The sequence below is a fragment of the Phaseolus vulgaris genome, chromosome 2, assembly GCF_000499845.2.
Source record: "Phaseolus vulgaris cultivar G19833 chromosome 2, P. vulgaris v2.0, whole genome shotgun sequence".
Classification (NCBI taxonomy): Eukaryota; Viridiplantae; Streptophyta; class Magnoliopsida; order Fabales; family Fabaceae; genus Phaseolus; species Phaseolus vulgaris.
In genome coordinates this window covers 19,251,154-19,267,870 of record NC_023758.2, presented here as the reverse complement: position 1 = coordinate 19,267,870, position 16,717 = coordinate 19,251,154, and the positions used below count along the sequence as shown (strand labels likewise).

The 16,717-nt window shown below is 35.1% G+C and overlaps 2 protein-coding genes and 1 long non-coding RNA gene across 3 annotated transcripts; 1 reads left to right on the top strand and 2 right to left on the bottom strand.

Moving 5' to 3' along the window:
* Positions 1-1,827: 1,827 nt before the first annotated feature.
* Positions 1,828-3,666, bottom strand: LOC137810848 (uncharacterized). The gene is made up of 5 exons (XR_011080979.1): positions 3,478-3,666; positions 3,270-3,395; positions 3,113-3,180; positions 2,219-2,300; positions 1,828-2,128 (listed from the first exon to the last, which is right to left on the bottom strand). It is a non-coding gene; the product is annotated as an uncharacterized lncRNA (long non-coding RNA).
* Positions 3,667-8,743: 5,077 nt separating this feature from the next.
* Positions 8,744-11,042, top strand: LOC137810846 (uncharacterized). The gene is made up of 3 exons (XM_068612315.1): positions 8,744-9,041; positions 9,176-9,364; positions 10,623-11,042. Exons 1-3 carry the CDS (start codon positions 8,811-8,813, stop codon positions 10,704-10,706), a joined length of 504 nt encoding a protein of 167 aa, XP_068468416.1. The 5' UTR covers positions 8,744-8,810; the 3' UTR covers positions 10,707-11,042.
* Positions 11,043-12,109: 1,067 nt separating this feature from the next.
* Positions 12,110-16,313, bottom strand: LOC137810845 (protein argonaute 2-like). The gene is made up of 3 exons (XM_068612314.1): positions 15,856-16,313; positions 14,595-15,753; positions 12,110-13,812 (listed from the first exon to the last, which is right to left on the bottom strand). The coding sequence occupies exons 1-3, from the start codon at positions 16,187-16,189 to the stop codon at positions 12,390-12,392; spliced, it is 2,916 nt and encodes a 971-aa protein (XP_068468415.1). The 5' UTR covers positions 16,190-16,313; the 3' UTR covers positions 12,110-12,389.
* Between the last annotated feature and the right edge of the window lie 404 nt (positions 16,314-16,717).

Below are 16,717 nucleotides of genomic sequence, written 5' to 3'. Positions count from 1 at the left end.
AGACAACACTAATTTAACTAATACTTTGTGTAACAAAGTGCTTTTTTAAAAACCAATAGAGAACCATTCTTCCCACCACAATATCCTTTTTCTTTGATTTTTCTTCTTCTCTCTCTCTCCATATTCTCTTCTCTCCCTCTCTCTTAATTTTCTCTCCTAATCCTCATCTATTTTAGAATTTGATCATACCACGTTGTAGCTGAGGAGTTAAGGAACATTTCTACCCGATCAGATTTTTAAACAGAGTAAGTTCATTTTTACTCTAAATATCCTTTGTTCTCTGTTTTTTCCTTAGGATTTAGTCATCAATCTTGGTGGGGTCAGTTGAAAAGTTTAACCCTCTCAACTTATTCTATTATATACTGATTTTTTGTTCTGTTTGGATAACTTGCATTAGGCCTGTAAATCTTGAAGCTTATCAAGATTGTGGGAAATAAAATTCTAGAAGTTGCTTGGAAAGCAAGCAATTGAGGTAAGGGAAGCTAAATTTAATTTTTAATAGAACCCTAGGCTAAAAGATCTGTATGTGGAAGAGACGTGGTCCCAATATTCAATTTCTCTTGCAGAGATGTTATTTGTTTATATATTGTGTGTTTGTTTATATATTATTTAAACTTTATAAATATTATATTTTGATAGTTTGAAAGTTAAATATTGTTTTGATGTTGGAAAAGTTCTTGAATGGTATAAATTTTTTAAATGTTATCTGGTTGAATGATATGTATTATATATGAATGATGTAAATTGTATGAAATTGATGTCATACATTTGGGATAATGTATGAGTTGTTGTTTGATGGTACATTAAGTATAAAAAGCCTATGTTTAACGAAGATTCTCTGGCTTCACTGATTATCTAAGTCATGTAGACTAAGATATCAGGTGGTGAGAAGCCGAGAGGGAGTTCATACACACCGGGTCCCACTGTAGACACTTGGTATTGGATGTTTGAACTTACCCTGATCCTTTCTATTGGATTCGCTAGTAATCTTTGGGTCAGGTGTTAGTCTCTGGTAGGGGTATACTTAATGAGTCTTCCGGAAGATGAAGTGGGATTGAAATGAAATCCAATGATTATGATTGAAAATAGATCCATGTGTGGTCTATATGAATGATGGAATTGATATTGAAATTTTACATGAAATCATTTAAAGAAATGTTTATAAATTATTAGTCTAAATTGGTTATATTTCCATGAATTATGTTATGGATTTTCTTTGCACTAGCTTACCCTTGCTTTTCGTGTTGTGTTTGAACAGCGATGACTGTACTATGTACACAAGCAGATGACCATACAGGTGTAGGAGAGCCTTAGAGGTTTCAGAGTTTTATTTTAAGCTATGGATATGTAAATATTTATATTTCTATAAATCATAATCATGTATTAGGAATGTTTTGAAAAACTCCAAATTTATATAGAATCTGGTAGAACTTTTATTGTAATAGTTATATGTAAATTATGGGGTGTTAAACTTTGTCATCTCTATCCGTGGATGTGGCCAAAATGTCAAAAAAGTTGGATAACTTTCTATTATATTGAAGCTTGCTTGGGGTTATGGCATACTGTCATGTAAAAATGTACTAATATTATATCACTGAAGTTAAAAATATATAATAAAATAATAAGTAATATTATTAAGAGTGTGTAGGAAACAAGAAAAAAAAACTCACACTATATGATAATTGAGGCCTCAAACTATATAAGTCATTTACTTTATGATTATGCAGGACAAAACATTATGTCATCAACATTGCCAACAAATCTGGAGGAAATCTATAAAAGAAAAAAAATATGCTAAACTTAATCTTTCATTCTAACAAAATGAAATAGTAGATAAATGAATTTATTGACAAAATCTATTTGTAATATATGAACTTAAATATTAAAAAGTTTATAACAATTCATATGTTCTTTCAATGTTTCTTTCTCGCATAACCCTCCTTCCTAGTTAAACAAAAAAAAAAATACATTCTAGTATCATTCTCATTTAACCTGTTTTCTAATTCATTTCTTCCTTACCATCCATGTCTTCACTCTTACTTCGTTCGAAGTTCCGATGAAGGTGCAATTCTTCACGTCTATCTCTTCAACTCTCGCATCCTCTCCATTGCATCCCAGGCTCCCAATGCTTTTCATTCACCAAACACATCACAAGGAATTTCACGTTAATTCAAATATAATAATAATCATGTGCAAATTTACTTGGACTGGGACTTACCTGATGTCGTGGCCAGGTCCACAGAAAATATCACTTATATTAACCAAAGAAGTACCCGAGTTTATGGCAATACAGTCATCACCTGTGATCAATATGTGTTAATTAATCAATGGAAAGTGATAACAAACAAACAGTGATACAGGAATCAGAGTGGATTAATTACCAGTTTGAATGGTGGAACTATGTATAAAGATTAGGCTTGGCTAGTTATTATACAGGTGTGTTATGCAGACTTTTTTAGTTTCTGTTTTTCTCGTGCCTTTTAGACTAGCTGGTGATAGTTTTGTATAAGGGTTGAGACACTCCTGAAGTGTCCCTTAATTTATTTAATTTTTTATTGATAAAAAAAATTATAAAAGAATGTATAAAGATGTTGAATGATCCGGAGATATCTATCCAGTCCGTGTTTAGACTTTCCTCTGGTGTAATAATGTGAATCTGGGATATCTCTAGGCTATTGCACATATCTATGCTTATATGATTTCTGGGGTTGTTCTTGTGATTGATATAACTAAGTGTTACATCTTTACGGTTATGGAAATGAAGAGCCTGAACATGTTGAAGTTTATTAGTTTCCAGTTATATTTTGTTTGAATTCTGTATGAATAAAGATATGCATTTGAATAAATAGAGGTAAATCATTATTATCTCATGAACTTAACAACTAGTTATCGAACATCAATCAACAAACCTTTAATAAACACATCATTCAAAACAATCTAGACATAACAAATCAACCAAAAACATTTATTTTACATCAACGCTAAAAATGCAACACAATAACAAATTAAACGCTCCCCCACATCACACACACAAAACAACATACAACATTAGCAAATACAGAAAATCAATCCAAAAAAAATATTAAAAGCTGTAAAATGAGAAAATTCTCACATCTTCTTCATCTGTGCCTTTTCAGCATAATTTTTCTTGGCAATAATCTTTCCCTTGATACCAAGGGCCTGTTCCACACGAATTAAAATCCAATTAGATTCACAAAAATACAACCATATAACTCAAATTCCAAATTCCAAATAAAAAGAGGCAAAACCTTCTGAGTCATTGCGGAGCGCTTGTGAACTTTCCAAGCCTCTTTCTAGCGCTTGCGCTCAAAGTGATCAAGGCGGTAGCCATAGTCTCTTCGGTGATGCTCTATGTAATCCCCTTGGGGCTACGACTACACAAAAACAGAATCAGAAAATGCAAGCGAGGGATTTCGAAAAACGCGAAGAAAGTTTAACTGAAGTTAAAGAACGAACCATTGTTACGACGGTGACACGATTTTGGAATCGAAGAAAGGATGAACGAAGGATTTAGCTTCGCCCTAAACTAGTTGTGCTAACGAGTAAAGGTTTATGGCTTCGGAGGCGATGAGATACAGAGTTGGGTACAAAAAAAATTTCACAAAGTGAGAAAGACTTTTTTTCAGGTTACATTTTCCAGATTATAATTTCAATTAAAATTATATGTTTATAAATATAATTATTATATATTTATTTTAATATATTCAAAATTAAATAAAAAAATATAAATGTTAATTTGGTGACAAAAATAAACAATTTCATTTAGCGACTAAAAGATAATTGGTAGTTAAAAATATAAAAAATATCCAGTCGCTAATTCGGTGGCAGAATTTAGCAAATTCTTTTAGCGACTGAAAAACATTGGTCGCTAACAAATAAATAGTTTCGGTCGTAAATATAATTATTTTTTTAATTTTATTTTGTACTTTCATCTTCGGTCGTTGTTTCGGTCGTAAAACTAACAAAAATCATCAACATTTCATTTGATCGCTATTTCGGTCACAAATTTGACACTAAGAGTGATCAGTGACTATTTCGGTCCCAAATAGCGACCACTATTTTTCGGTTGTTGAATTTGGTGACTAAATCGTTATTTTCTTGTAGTGACTATTCCCTGATAAGTTACCATATGTTGGAAAGTCATTGATGGTGCAACATAACATGGTATGCAGCTTGAAAGTTTCATTAGCAAATCCGTCAAATACTTCAACACCCTGGTCCCACATTAATTTCAAATCTTCAATTAAGGGACTTAGATAAACATCTATGTCATTCCCTGGCCGTTTTAGACCGAATATCATCATAGACAACATCATGTATTTTCGCTTCATGCATAATCCAAGAGGTAAGTTCTAAATAACTAGTAAAACAAACCATGAACTGTGATTTGTACTCATATTACCAAACAGATTCATTCCGTCTGTAGCTAAACCAAGTCAGATATTTCTTTATTCTTTACCAAACTCTGGAAACTCATCATCAAATTTCTTCCATTGAATAAAATCAGCTAGATGTCGGTACATGCCATCACATTTCCTCTCATCTGCATGCCATCTAAGATTCTTAGCATTGTTTGAGTTTGCAAACAAATGCTTCATCCTTGGAATGATGGGAAGATACCACATAACCTTCGTTGGGGGTCCATGCTTTTCTATCTCTTCAATAGTATCATCATCTTTTTGTTTCAACTTATAACGTGATAACCCACACCTCAGACAACTTTTCAACAATTCAATATCTTTCCTATATAATATACAATTATTAGGACATGCATGTATCATTTTATACTCCATACCCATTGGACAAATAATCTTTTTGGCCTCATAATTACGATTAGATAGAGTATTTTTCTTTGGAAGCATATCCTTCAACAACTGAAGCAATTATGTGAAGCTTTTATCAATCTATCTATTTATTGTTTTAATCTTAACACTGCCGACAACCGTGTGAAGTTAGTTGATCCAGGATGCAGTGAAGTCTCTACATCACTTGACATACTTCCATATCCATGCGCTTCTGCAAAAGACTCAGCTCCCATATCACGAATCATGTCCTCCAATCGATCACATCTACATCATCATGTACTGCATCATCCATAGTGGACCCCACATATTTTTCAGTTACGAAAACATGTGGTAAATTTAATAATTCACCATGCCATGTCCAAGTTGTATAAGAACGAAGAAACCCATCACATAGAAGGTGCTTCCACATTATCTTAACATCCAATATCGTTCCATTCAAACAGTTAACGCACAGACACCTGATCTTTGCTCCATCATGACCACTATTATTCGCAGCAAATTGTATGAATTCTTCTACTTCTTTTTCGTACTCATCACTTATGTGAACATACTTAATCCAATTTCGATCCATTATATTCTCTAGTATTCATTCAAGTGTTTCTAATAAGTGTTCTATCTCACATGTTTGCCGAGGGTGGAACACCCCCAGACTCAAAACTAGGACGTATCAATTGTCGAGGGTCGAACACCCTCGGACTTAATACCAACATGATAATTCTATTCTAAACTAACAACTAACATAATATAAATTAATAATAAATACAAATTATAATAAATACTAAATAATAAAAATTTTAAAAAATGAAAATTATAATAAATAAACAAATAAACAAATTCATAACATTAAAAAAAAAAATAAAACACCAACCTTGTGCGTGAAGGCAACGTTGAGAGTGACACAGAAGCGACAGCAACGACGGTGGCAGCGGACACGGCAGCAACGACGAAGAAATGAAATGTGAAGGAAATGAATAGTACTTACCAATGTAAGGAAACAAAAATAGTAAGAGAAACGAACGAACTTAACAATGGCACGAAAACAAGAAGAAGAAGTAGAGTTCAAACGAACTTACAATGGCACAAAAACAAGACAATGCAGCTCGCAAAAGAAGAGAGGAACAAGAGAGCAGGAACAACGAAAGAAGCGAAAGAAGAGGATGAAAGTATGAAAGCGTAAATGGAACGCTTCAGAGTTAGGGTAAAAATGATTTAAGAATGCAGCTATAGAAAAAGCCGCATTTGTAAATCAAAGCGCTTCATTTATGAATGTGGCTACTACAAATAACTGCATTCTTGAATGAACTTAATTACAAAAATGTCACCGCATTTTGAAAGACTGCGTCTAACGATAAAAATGCATTTAAAAACTAGTAGTTGTTTTAACATTTTGCACTAGTGTTAGAGGTACTTAGCAGTTTGAAAATCATTAATGAGAAGCTAGATATAATGTTAAGGTAGAAAGCAAGGGTGAATTGGACGAAGTTAGGTGATAAGAACTCTAAATTCTATCACTTTGTCATTAGATGAAGGAGAATGAGGAATGAGATTAAAGGGAAATGTTAATGGGATATGCTGATGAACCAATGTTGGTTAGGAATGATACAAATAAGGTATTCCAAAATAGGTTTGCATCAATTATGGACTATGGGGTAAGGCATGGGAATGTAGAGTTTAAAGCAATTGTTGTACACGAGAATGCAAGCTTAATAGAAAAAATCAGTGAGAGTTATGGCTTTAATGGGTTCAATTTAATTTCCTCAAGAGTAATTGGGAAGCCTTGAAGGATACAAGCAGTATATTGTTGATGCGACAAGGAAATTCCCTCTAGGTAGTAATGCATCTTTCATTGCCCTTGTGTCCAAGGTTAAGGATCCGATAAAAATCGAACAGTACAGGCCAATATCTCTAGTGGGGTCAATGTATAAGATTATCGTGAAGATTCTATCTAATAGGCTAAAACTGGTTTTACCCTCAGTCATAGACTCTTCACAATTTGCTTTCCTAAAGGGTAGAAGGCTCCTTGATATTGATAGCTAATAAGGTTGTAGAGGATGTTAGGAGACAAAAGAAAAGTGCAGTGATTATTAAGGTGGGCCATGAGAAAGCGTATGATTTTGCACGTTGGGAGTGTCTATACTATATGATGGCGAGGCTTGGGTTTCAGGAGAAATGGATTTCTTGGATTAAGGGCTATTTGGAAGCATCCTCTTTTCCTTATAGTGGTTGAAGGTCTATCGGGGTTAGTTAGACAAGCATTGTAGAAAAACGTTTTTCAAGAACTTAGGATTGGGATGGAACAAGTGCAAGTAGATATTCTACAATTTGCAGATGATGCCCTCTTTGTCAGCGAGGCTACTCACCAAAATATTTTTACTGTCAAAACGTTCATTAGATGCTTTGAGCTAGTATCAGGGTTGAAGGTGAACTTCCATAAATCTTGCATTAAGGTTCTTGGGATCGACAGGGACATGTTGCATAGCTTTTCTCACATTTTGAATTGCAATATTATGAGCATTCCATTCACATACCTATGTTTTCCTGTATGGGGGAATCCAAGGAAAAAATGGTTTTGCGAACCTTTAATTTCTAAAGTGAAGGTTAAACTTTCAAAGTGGAAAGAGAAACATCTATCCTTATTTGGGAGAATTTGTCTTATTAAATTAGTGCTGACATCAAAACCTCTATTCATCCTATCATTTTATGAAGCACATGTGTTGGTTTGCCAAAGGTTAACACAAATTTAGAGGAAATTGGGGGAGTGAAGACAAGAAAAATGCATGGATTAGTTGGGAGAAGATATGAAAACTGGAAGAGCAAGGAGGACTAGGTATAAAAGACATAACAAAGTTCAATAAGGCTTTAATAGCTATATGGAAATGGATGTTGGTATTAATCTCCAAGTATGGTAAGGAAAGTAGTAGGAATTATGGTACATGTTCAGTCAAACACCAATGTTGATGGGAGAGAGATCTTGCTAAGGTAATTAAGGAAGACAATTGGTTTGACAAATAATATATCATGGAGTGTGGGGTCCGGAAATGTTGTTAGGTTTTGGGAGGATAAATGGTTAGAGAACACCATAATCATACCATAATCATGTATAGATTTCCTCAATTGTAGTCTATATCAAAATGTTAATGTTAAAGAATACAAGAATTTGTGGTATATCAGAACTCTGGAATGGAATGGCTGCTAGCTTGGAAAAGAACAATTCTTGTGGGAAGCAACACTAAAGCCTAAACTGGTGAAGTGTATCAGTAGGGTCAATTTGAATATGAACTCTGATAAGTGGACATGGGTGGGGGAGCAGGATAGGATATTCACAATCAGCTCGACCTACTCCTATTTGCAATTAAACAACTTGAACCATTCCATCAAAGGTTTTCAGCATTTTTGGGCTATCAAAGACTTGACATATTCCAAGGCTTTGTCATGGAGAGTAATCCTGGGGAGAGTGACTACTAGAACAAACCTATTTAGAATAGGTGTTTCTTTAAATAGTAGGTTATATCTTCTTTGTGTGAAATAGGATAAAACGGTTAACCATCTGTTTTGACATGTCTTGTGTTTGAGTTTTACTCTAAAAAATGAAACAAGTCGAATTCTGTAAATAAAAGGTAAAAGATTGTTTTTCTACCCTTTTAGTTTATTCTGAGAAAAAAATCTAGCTAAACATAATTAATAATTTTTTTGAATAAGTATTTATTATTTGTAAAACCAATGAACTTTGTCCTTCAGTAACACTACTTTATTTAAAGAACATTCAAAACAACAAATCATGATAATAAAAGAATGTCTTATAAATTGTTTTTCAATTGAAAAATTAAAAATTAAAATACAAAAAATATTTAAATATAACGGACATATTTAAATACTTTTATAATAAATTTTAATTATATAAAGGGAATATTTATTAATACTATATATACAGAATACAAAGTAAAGGGCCATTGAAGACATCAATTCGCAGAAAGGTAACTGAGGATGAACGCATTGAAGTGCAGATTGTTGCACACTCTTCGTGGTGATGTGCCCACAGAAGCATTGAAGAGAAGAGCGTTGGAATTGGAGAAGAAAAGGAAGATGAGGCAACCGAAAAGCAAGGACCAGTTTATCGTTACCGTTCCCGAATCCCTGTCGTACCTCGACACCGCCACCATGCCCATGGTCGTCGCCGTCGTCGGAATCGCTGTCCTAGCCAAACTTCTCATGATGGTACGTACGCCACCTTCCAACTTCACAATTTAAACTAATAAGTATATGAATGTGAGGGTTCTAGTGATCGATCTTGTTGCAAATCACGTGTTCGATGAAATGAAGTTGTGACTAATGGATGTAACCGGTGACAGTATGATGAATCTAAATCCCAAGAGTTGTTGGAGCGTAAGATAGAGAATGCTCCTGAAGGTCAAGGCAGCGTTAGAATGGTCACCCGAGAGGAGTGGGAGAAGTTTCGAGAAATCAGGCCCAGGACTCCGTTTGAGTCGACCTTTTCGCGTCCTAATTCCAGAATAAGAACTGGAGAACCATTGCGTATGGTAATCACTCTCCCCTTACTGTATTTTTTACTTTCTTTCTCTATATATGTGTTGGCTTTGTATTCGACGAGAACATGCTTTCTCCAAAGAAACTGATCTTGAATAGACAGCTATATAACTATGGTTGAAATTAACTTCTCTCAGACTCTTATTAGATTTGTGTACATAATCTATGAAATATTCTTCTTCGAACATGATTTGGGCAGTTATCACTTGCTTTGACGAGCATTTTCAATGCAAAATTTGAACAATTAGGGTGTGTTTGCAAAACTATTCAATCTCTGAATCCAACAATTTCTCACATACATGTTTAGTTTCTTGAAAATAGATAAATGTGTATTGAAACTCATTTCTCACTTTTTAAGAAACTAAACATGACTAAGGGTTTTTTTTGGGAGGGAGAAGGGGGAAGAGAAGAGAGGGAGATAATGAATTTTGTTGGTTTGTTTGGTAGAGTTTCACCTTAGTAATATGCAATGCATTTAATAAAATGCAAATTATCATAGTAAAACCATAATTTTGATTGGAAAACCTACTGTACCTGTAATATTATGGGATTCACTTTACTATTTTATCTCCCTATCTCTCTATTTTTATTAAATTACACAATTTTCAAAACATTTTCTTTGTATTTTTCAGCTATTTCTTTTCTCACCAAACAACTAAACATTCAATTTTATTTCTTAATTATTTATCTTTTCTCAACTTATTTCCTCTATTTCTTTTTCAAAACCAAACAAATCATAAGAGAAATTGTTGGATTCACAGTCAATGGGACCTTGAATGGTTTTGCAGACACACTCTTCTTACCAATTTTCATTCCGTTGGTAGAATTGAACCTGAGTTTTTAAGTTGTTTTTAGTAAGTCCTCTTTTATCTCTCTACTCACGAGATCTTTATTTTGACTTGAAAAATTGTTTTTGTAATGCTAAGCAATGGTATTAGTTGCATTTTCTTACATACGCAACGTCTTTAAGAATTCATCATTTGTTCTAATGATATTTTAAATTGCTTAACTTTAAGAATCAGCATAAGTTATTGCATTGGAATTAGTAAACATTTAGAATTACAATGTGTTTAGATAACACAACAATCAATTCTATCGTATCATCCTATGAAAATCATGGTGATATACCATGGAAAAATAGAATGTATTTGCTATTTTACCTTCATCTTGAAAAATTAGTTGATAATTTCTCACTATGAACCTAATCCAAACACACTATGAGTGACTGAAATCCTCGTATGCTGTGCACAGGATGATGTAAAGGATTGGACAACTGATGTTCTCATGGATGCTCTTCACAGAGTAGATGAGTATGGTAAGCATGGTTCTAAGTAAGGTAACTAGTTCTCCGATTAACCTCAAATTACCCTTTGCTTTTTAATTCCAATGCTTAATATAAGATATTCCAGTACTATTTGTTGTCGTGATCTCAACGATGAGATGGCTTCGAAACATTTTGCTACAGTTACCCACATCTTCACCAAGGAAAATTGTACTCTTTTGGCAAACATGAATTGCCGAATGGCTGGTATTCTGTTATATCTTTGGCCGAGTATGTTCTGTGTACTAAAAATATATAAGATAATTGCTGTGTACGCTTATCATAGCAGAAACTTTGATCGTAGCTAAATTATACAAGGTTAATATATATTTTCAAAATTTGTACCAAAACTTGTTGCAGATGCCGGTTCATTCATAGATATTACTTGGTTGGTTTTGTATTGCTTTTATATTTGATTTCTGTTGTATTATTTACTTCTCTCCCTGAACTCATAAGCAAAAGAATGATTATGTTTGGTGGACTTAAATATAAGTTTTATTTCCCTCTATTTAATGCTACTATTTCAAAAATATCTTTCGAGGTTTTACATTTTGTTTATGGGAGCAAAATTGAATGGTAAACTTCTTTGATAATATATTAAGTAACTCGTATTGGTGATGCCTAAGATAATGTTAAGCATAGCATTAATGTCAAGCTTAAGACTATATATGATCCCAAAAATTGAAAAGTATTCATGAAGAACTAGAGATTCAATGATAAAGTTAGGTATGACAACCTATGTAGCACAAACATTGACACAGACACTGATGCGACACAGATACGTTCACGAAGATACGTATAATATCTAAAATGTAGGATACGGGGACACAAATCTATATATTATATAATTATGAATTATATAAATTGACAATAAAGATTTATGTGCACAAGTATGCTCCAGATTAGTTTTTGGAGCAGAAAGATGTTTACTGATTCAAAATGATTTGTTTCGTATTTTTATAATCATAATAAAATTTTATACAATAAGTTTGAGTTTTTAGAAAATTAATGTATTTTTTCTTTTTAAAATTGTGTTAGAACCGTAATAGAATCGTCAGAAATCCATCAAATATTTTTTGAATTGGTCATTTCACGAAAACGTGTCCTACAAGTGTCGGTGTTTGATATGAGTATCTGATATGATACCGATATGCCATTTAAGAGAAGTATCTGAGTTTCATAGATGACAACACATAATATAAAATAAATCGGTAACATAATAACTCTAAAAGCTAAAATAAAATAAAATAATGAGCATTGATAATCTTGTTAATAAAATAAAACTCCTAAATATGGTCTCGAGCCCTAGTCGAGGTATGTCTCTCTTACTTTTAAGGCTTTCTTAATTACTCCCTTATATTCATTCCCTTTTCACCTTTTTAGGAGAATAAAAATGGCTATAATAATACATAAAATATAATAAATATCCAGATAAAATTACGCATTCCAAATTAGAAACAACCGTATCAAGAAAAGGAAAAATTGAGAAATGGAAGACTATACCTTTATTTAAAACTAAAACCGACTGACTAAAACATGAACAATATCTGACACAATTACAGAAGTATAACAAAGGACAAGATAGTTTCAAGTGAGCCGTTAGATTCACGCACAAACTGACCTATTTCAAGCAGTTTGTCCCAATGCAAAGAGAGCAGAGTTCTAGTGCCACAACCTACAGAGCAAATGTAAGGCATTCAAATGAAGAACATAAGGTTTTCCACATCGGGGTGCAACTTGTAACACCCTTCATCATTTAAATTAGAAACTGCCGAAGAAGATCGAGTAGTGGCAGAGCGAGCAGATTTGGTTTCATTCATTGCTTCATAGTACAACCGGCCTCTATATGCAGCTAGATCAGCATAGTACACTGGAGGAACTAAAGATACAGGTCCAGTGCACTTTGCAAAGGTAAAGCACATTTCGTATATGAGTTTCTGCAAATCATCAGATGTAAATTTGTGCTCATCCCATAACACATGATAGTGAGTGGGCTTGCTTGTACCCGATATCCCCTTGTGACTAAAAAGGTAGAAGTCAAATTCAAAAGGATGTACTACTTTTGTGTCCACAACTGTTCCAGGTAACACATTGAAATTTCGATCCTTCACAAAAAATCGAGTATGATGTCGCTTTTGTGCAACAATAAGAGTGATGGTTGGCGAGTGGTTTGAATCACGAAACACTGATTTCAAATCTTCCAACTCTTCCGTGAGAACCATATGAAATTGACTTTCGCTTACGCCATCTCGAAAGATAACAATTTTTTCTGGCCACACTTTGTTCAACCTATTGTAATATGAAACTAGTTCAAGGCAAATTCTCCCAAAATTCAAAATTTTCTCAACCCGATGACGTTGAGCACAAACACGCGCAGCATAGCGATTTGCAGCAGGCCAATTAACAGTGGCAACTACGGCAGCAATTGATGGGCTGTTGATGTCCCTGGAAGCTGGATGATTAACATCAGCTCCTATGAACATAACATGACCTTGGCCGTCAAAGTTTGGAAGCCTATTCATGAGCTCTACATTACTTCCTCCAACTTTGGCATTCATTTTGAGGGCAAGATTTGTAAGAAAGTGGTCCTTCGCATCATTAGCATGAGTACGTAAGCAGCATTGTGTCACTACCCCAACCTTGGTCTCAGCAATCCATTTGAGGCACTTGTAACCTGAATCTTTGTCGGCCATCACACAAAGAAGAATCTGCAGCCGTTGTTCACATTTTTGTTGAACCTGACAATCAATTTCTTTAAGTATTTCACACAGCGAATCGTATTTGCGAAGAATCGAGATAGAAAATTCTTCAGACCAAGCTGGCTTCCCCATTTCAATGCCGAGTAATCCGCATTTCCTACGAAGATTTTTAGTGAACTGCTCGCTTTTAAATTGGCACTTGGAATCAGAAAAATAAAGAATGCCCCAACATTTAAGCGGCTTGCCTTCAACCATTGATCCTTCCTTTAGATTCCACTGAGGTTTCCCCACTTCCAGTGCCATACTAATAATCTCACCACTTCGATTAGCTATCTTCAATTCTGGGGGCTGAATTACACGTCCAGTCACTTTTGTCATGGAAGTGTGCACACGCATTCCAAAATTCTCAATAACACCACCACTGTCAAATGAGATTCTGTGAGGCCTTTGTTTCTAACAAATTCAGGTAGAAAAAAAAGATAGGGCAGATAAAGAGAATCATGGCAAAGTATATATATACACAAGGCGATAAAGTGGAAATTAAAAAGATTCTTGGATTATGAAGTTACTTGTTCTCCCATTACAAAAATTAAATCAGTACTCAAATAGTGCCATAACCATTACATTTCCTATTTTACCGCTGCACATTTAGAAAGCTTTCGTCAAATATAATTTATAAATCAATTTGCATTTATGTAGCAAAAACACAATCAAGCCAACAAATATGGAAAGAATGCACAGAACATTTGAGAATGTGTGCTTGTGTTCAAAGCTATGCAATCATTTTGGTGCAACTCCCTGGCATTTAATTCATTTCACCAATTTCAAAAATAACGTTGCTGAACAATCAAAGCGGGATGGAGAAACAAAAAAGAAAAAGAAACACCAAAGTACCAGAAACCGTCCATACTATTATACTAATAAAACCAAGTAATTTCTTGCAAGCAGCTTGTTCGATCAAACAGTAACTGTAAGAACCAAGGAAAAGAAGCATCAAAAGTTCCAGAAAGCATAAATATTCAATAATAATATTTTGAATATTATATATGCCTAACAATGTAAAATATTTACTTACCGATCACAACAGTTGAGAAATTAGTAGACAGAAAAGAAGAAGAAAGTGACAACACAAATGATTTGCAAATGCAAAATTCATTGCAACAATTACTAACCAGGCATGCTCATGAAATTAAATTCCCTTACCCACAGGGTCCTTCCTCTGATTTCACTATAGTTCTTATTTTATTTCGCCTCTCTCCTGCAGGAGCCAGTGACATGCTTCTCAACAGACTGCCAGCATCTGTATTCAGTAAGTTACCTTTGGGGCATCTTTGATCCTTAACCAACACACACAACTCCATGGGTACATAATTCATCTTGTTGCCTCCAAAATCCAAGGCAGGAATGTCCTTGTGTTGAATCTCCACCTGATGCTTCCTGAAAAAGTAATCAATCAGACTACACTCCGGTTCTGGAATCCATCCATCAGTGTCCAAAACAGGGAATCTGATCTTGCTCGTAACCATGGGTGTCAACCTTGTTATAGTGTATTTCTGCTTCGTCCTCCGGTGGGTCACATTAACTTTCAACCCGACAAGTAAATCCTCAACTCTTTTCTTGAACTTGGGAAACATCCTCAAATTGAAGTTCTCAATCTGTTCGTGCAGAAACTTCAACACCGGTTTGTCCTCCCCAAAATACGATAAAACGGAATAGTCGAGGCACAAGGACAAGCCCTGAGAAGTGGGCTTAAGACTCTGCTGAAACCCTCCTGTTGCAATTATCCCTTTAGATTCTCTCGGACTTATGGGATGGTCCTTGGGGAAGAAGCAGCACCCAACCATATCACACTGCTTCGCGGGATTCTCCTTCGCTACCAAATCCAAGCCCTGTAAAACATCTCTAGGAATCGAAAGAACCTTTCCACTCAAGTAATCTCTCAACTTGCGGAGTTCAAGCACCTTCACAAGTGTAAGAGTTACGGAATACCAAACCATTCTTCTTGCGTCCCCACCTTTCACCACCTCCACATCGAAGGTTCCTTCCGTCAACCGCTCCGCGCTGAACATGTTCTTTTCGCCGTCGTACGCCGAACTCGGGAACGCGTGATCGGAAAACAGCTTATCCCGAATCAGCAACAGATGAAACTTGGAAATCTTCTGAGGCCGATTGTTCATGGGTGGAGCCTTGGCCTTCACATCCACATCGTAGTGGAATATCACTCTCTTTTCATCGAACACAACATGGAAATGGTTCACCTCAAGCGCGTTTCTTTGAGCTGCCATTGTTCCCCCTTTGTCAGGCCTATGCATTGGTCTGATACTCTCTGCTTTCTGCTCTGATATCCTCAAAGCTCCAACTTCTGTAAAATATTTAAAATATAAAGTCAACTCTTACTATCATTTTTCATAAAGATTGATGCATTTTTAAGCTATAAATATAGTAAGAGTGGCGCGCTCAATACCTGGATTTTGAATAGTCTGTTTTTCAGTTTCAGTTTCAGTTTGAGGTTGAGAACCGTGAGGTTCTGAAGATTCACCAGCGGAAGAAGGGTTTACCTTCGGTTGCCACCGGGCTTGTGGTTGTGGTTGGGAAGTAGAGCTTTGTTCATTGCCACTACTTAGCTGAGGACGTTGGTAAAACCTTCCTCTACGGCCACTGTAACTGTCACCTCCACCGTAACTGCTACGACCAGCACTGCCGTATCGGTCACGGGAATTGTAGCGGCCAGCATTGCCGTCAGCGCCACCATAACTGCCACTGCCACGGTCACCATAACTGTCTCTGCCTCTTTCCATTGTAATTGGAGAAATCGGGAGCGAAATAACTAACTGAAGAAAATTAAATTAAGTAAAGAAAAAAGTTCTGAAGTAAAACACTAACAGACACAGGAACAGAATGGGAAGGGTGTATTTATAGGGGGGTTAGTGGAATTACGAGAATTTCCTTGAGTTGGGTTTAAGTTTGTAAGCGGACAGACCGAAGAGAAGTTTTGTAGGAGATAAGAAAAAGGTGTGAGGACGTGGCGGAGTTATTGAGGGGTTATTTTGTCGTCATTGCTCTAACTAACTTCATTCTCATGTTTGAGTTTCTTTTGACTGATATCTCGATACTGTTTCTTAAATTCGATTGTTGGAATTCTTTTCTCAAATAAACCATAATAAAACAAAGTTACTGACAATTCTTTAATTTTACTTACATTTATTATCGGTTCACTTTCTCGCTAGTTGACTTTGGTTACTAGCTTTAATTTTGGTTTGTCTTTTTTGGAATCTGTTCTAAACCTTGTTATACTGGAACGTGACTCCGTTGATTAAGTCAGTAAG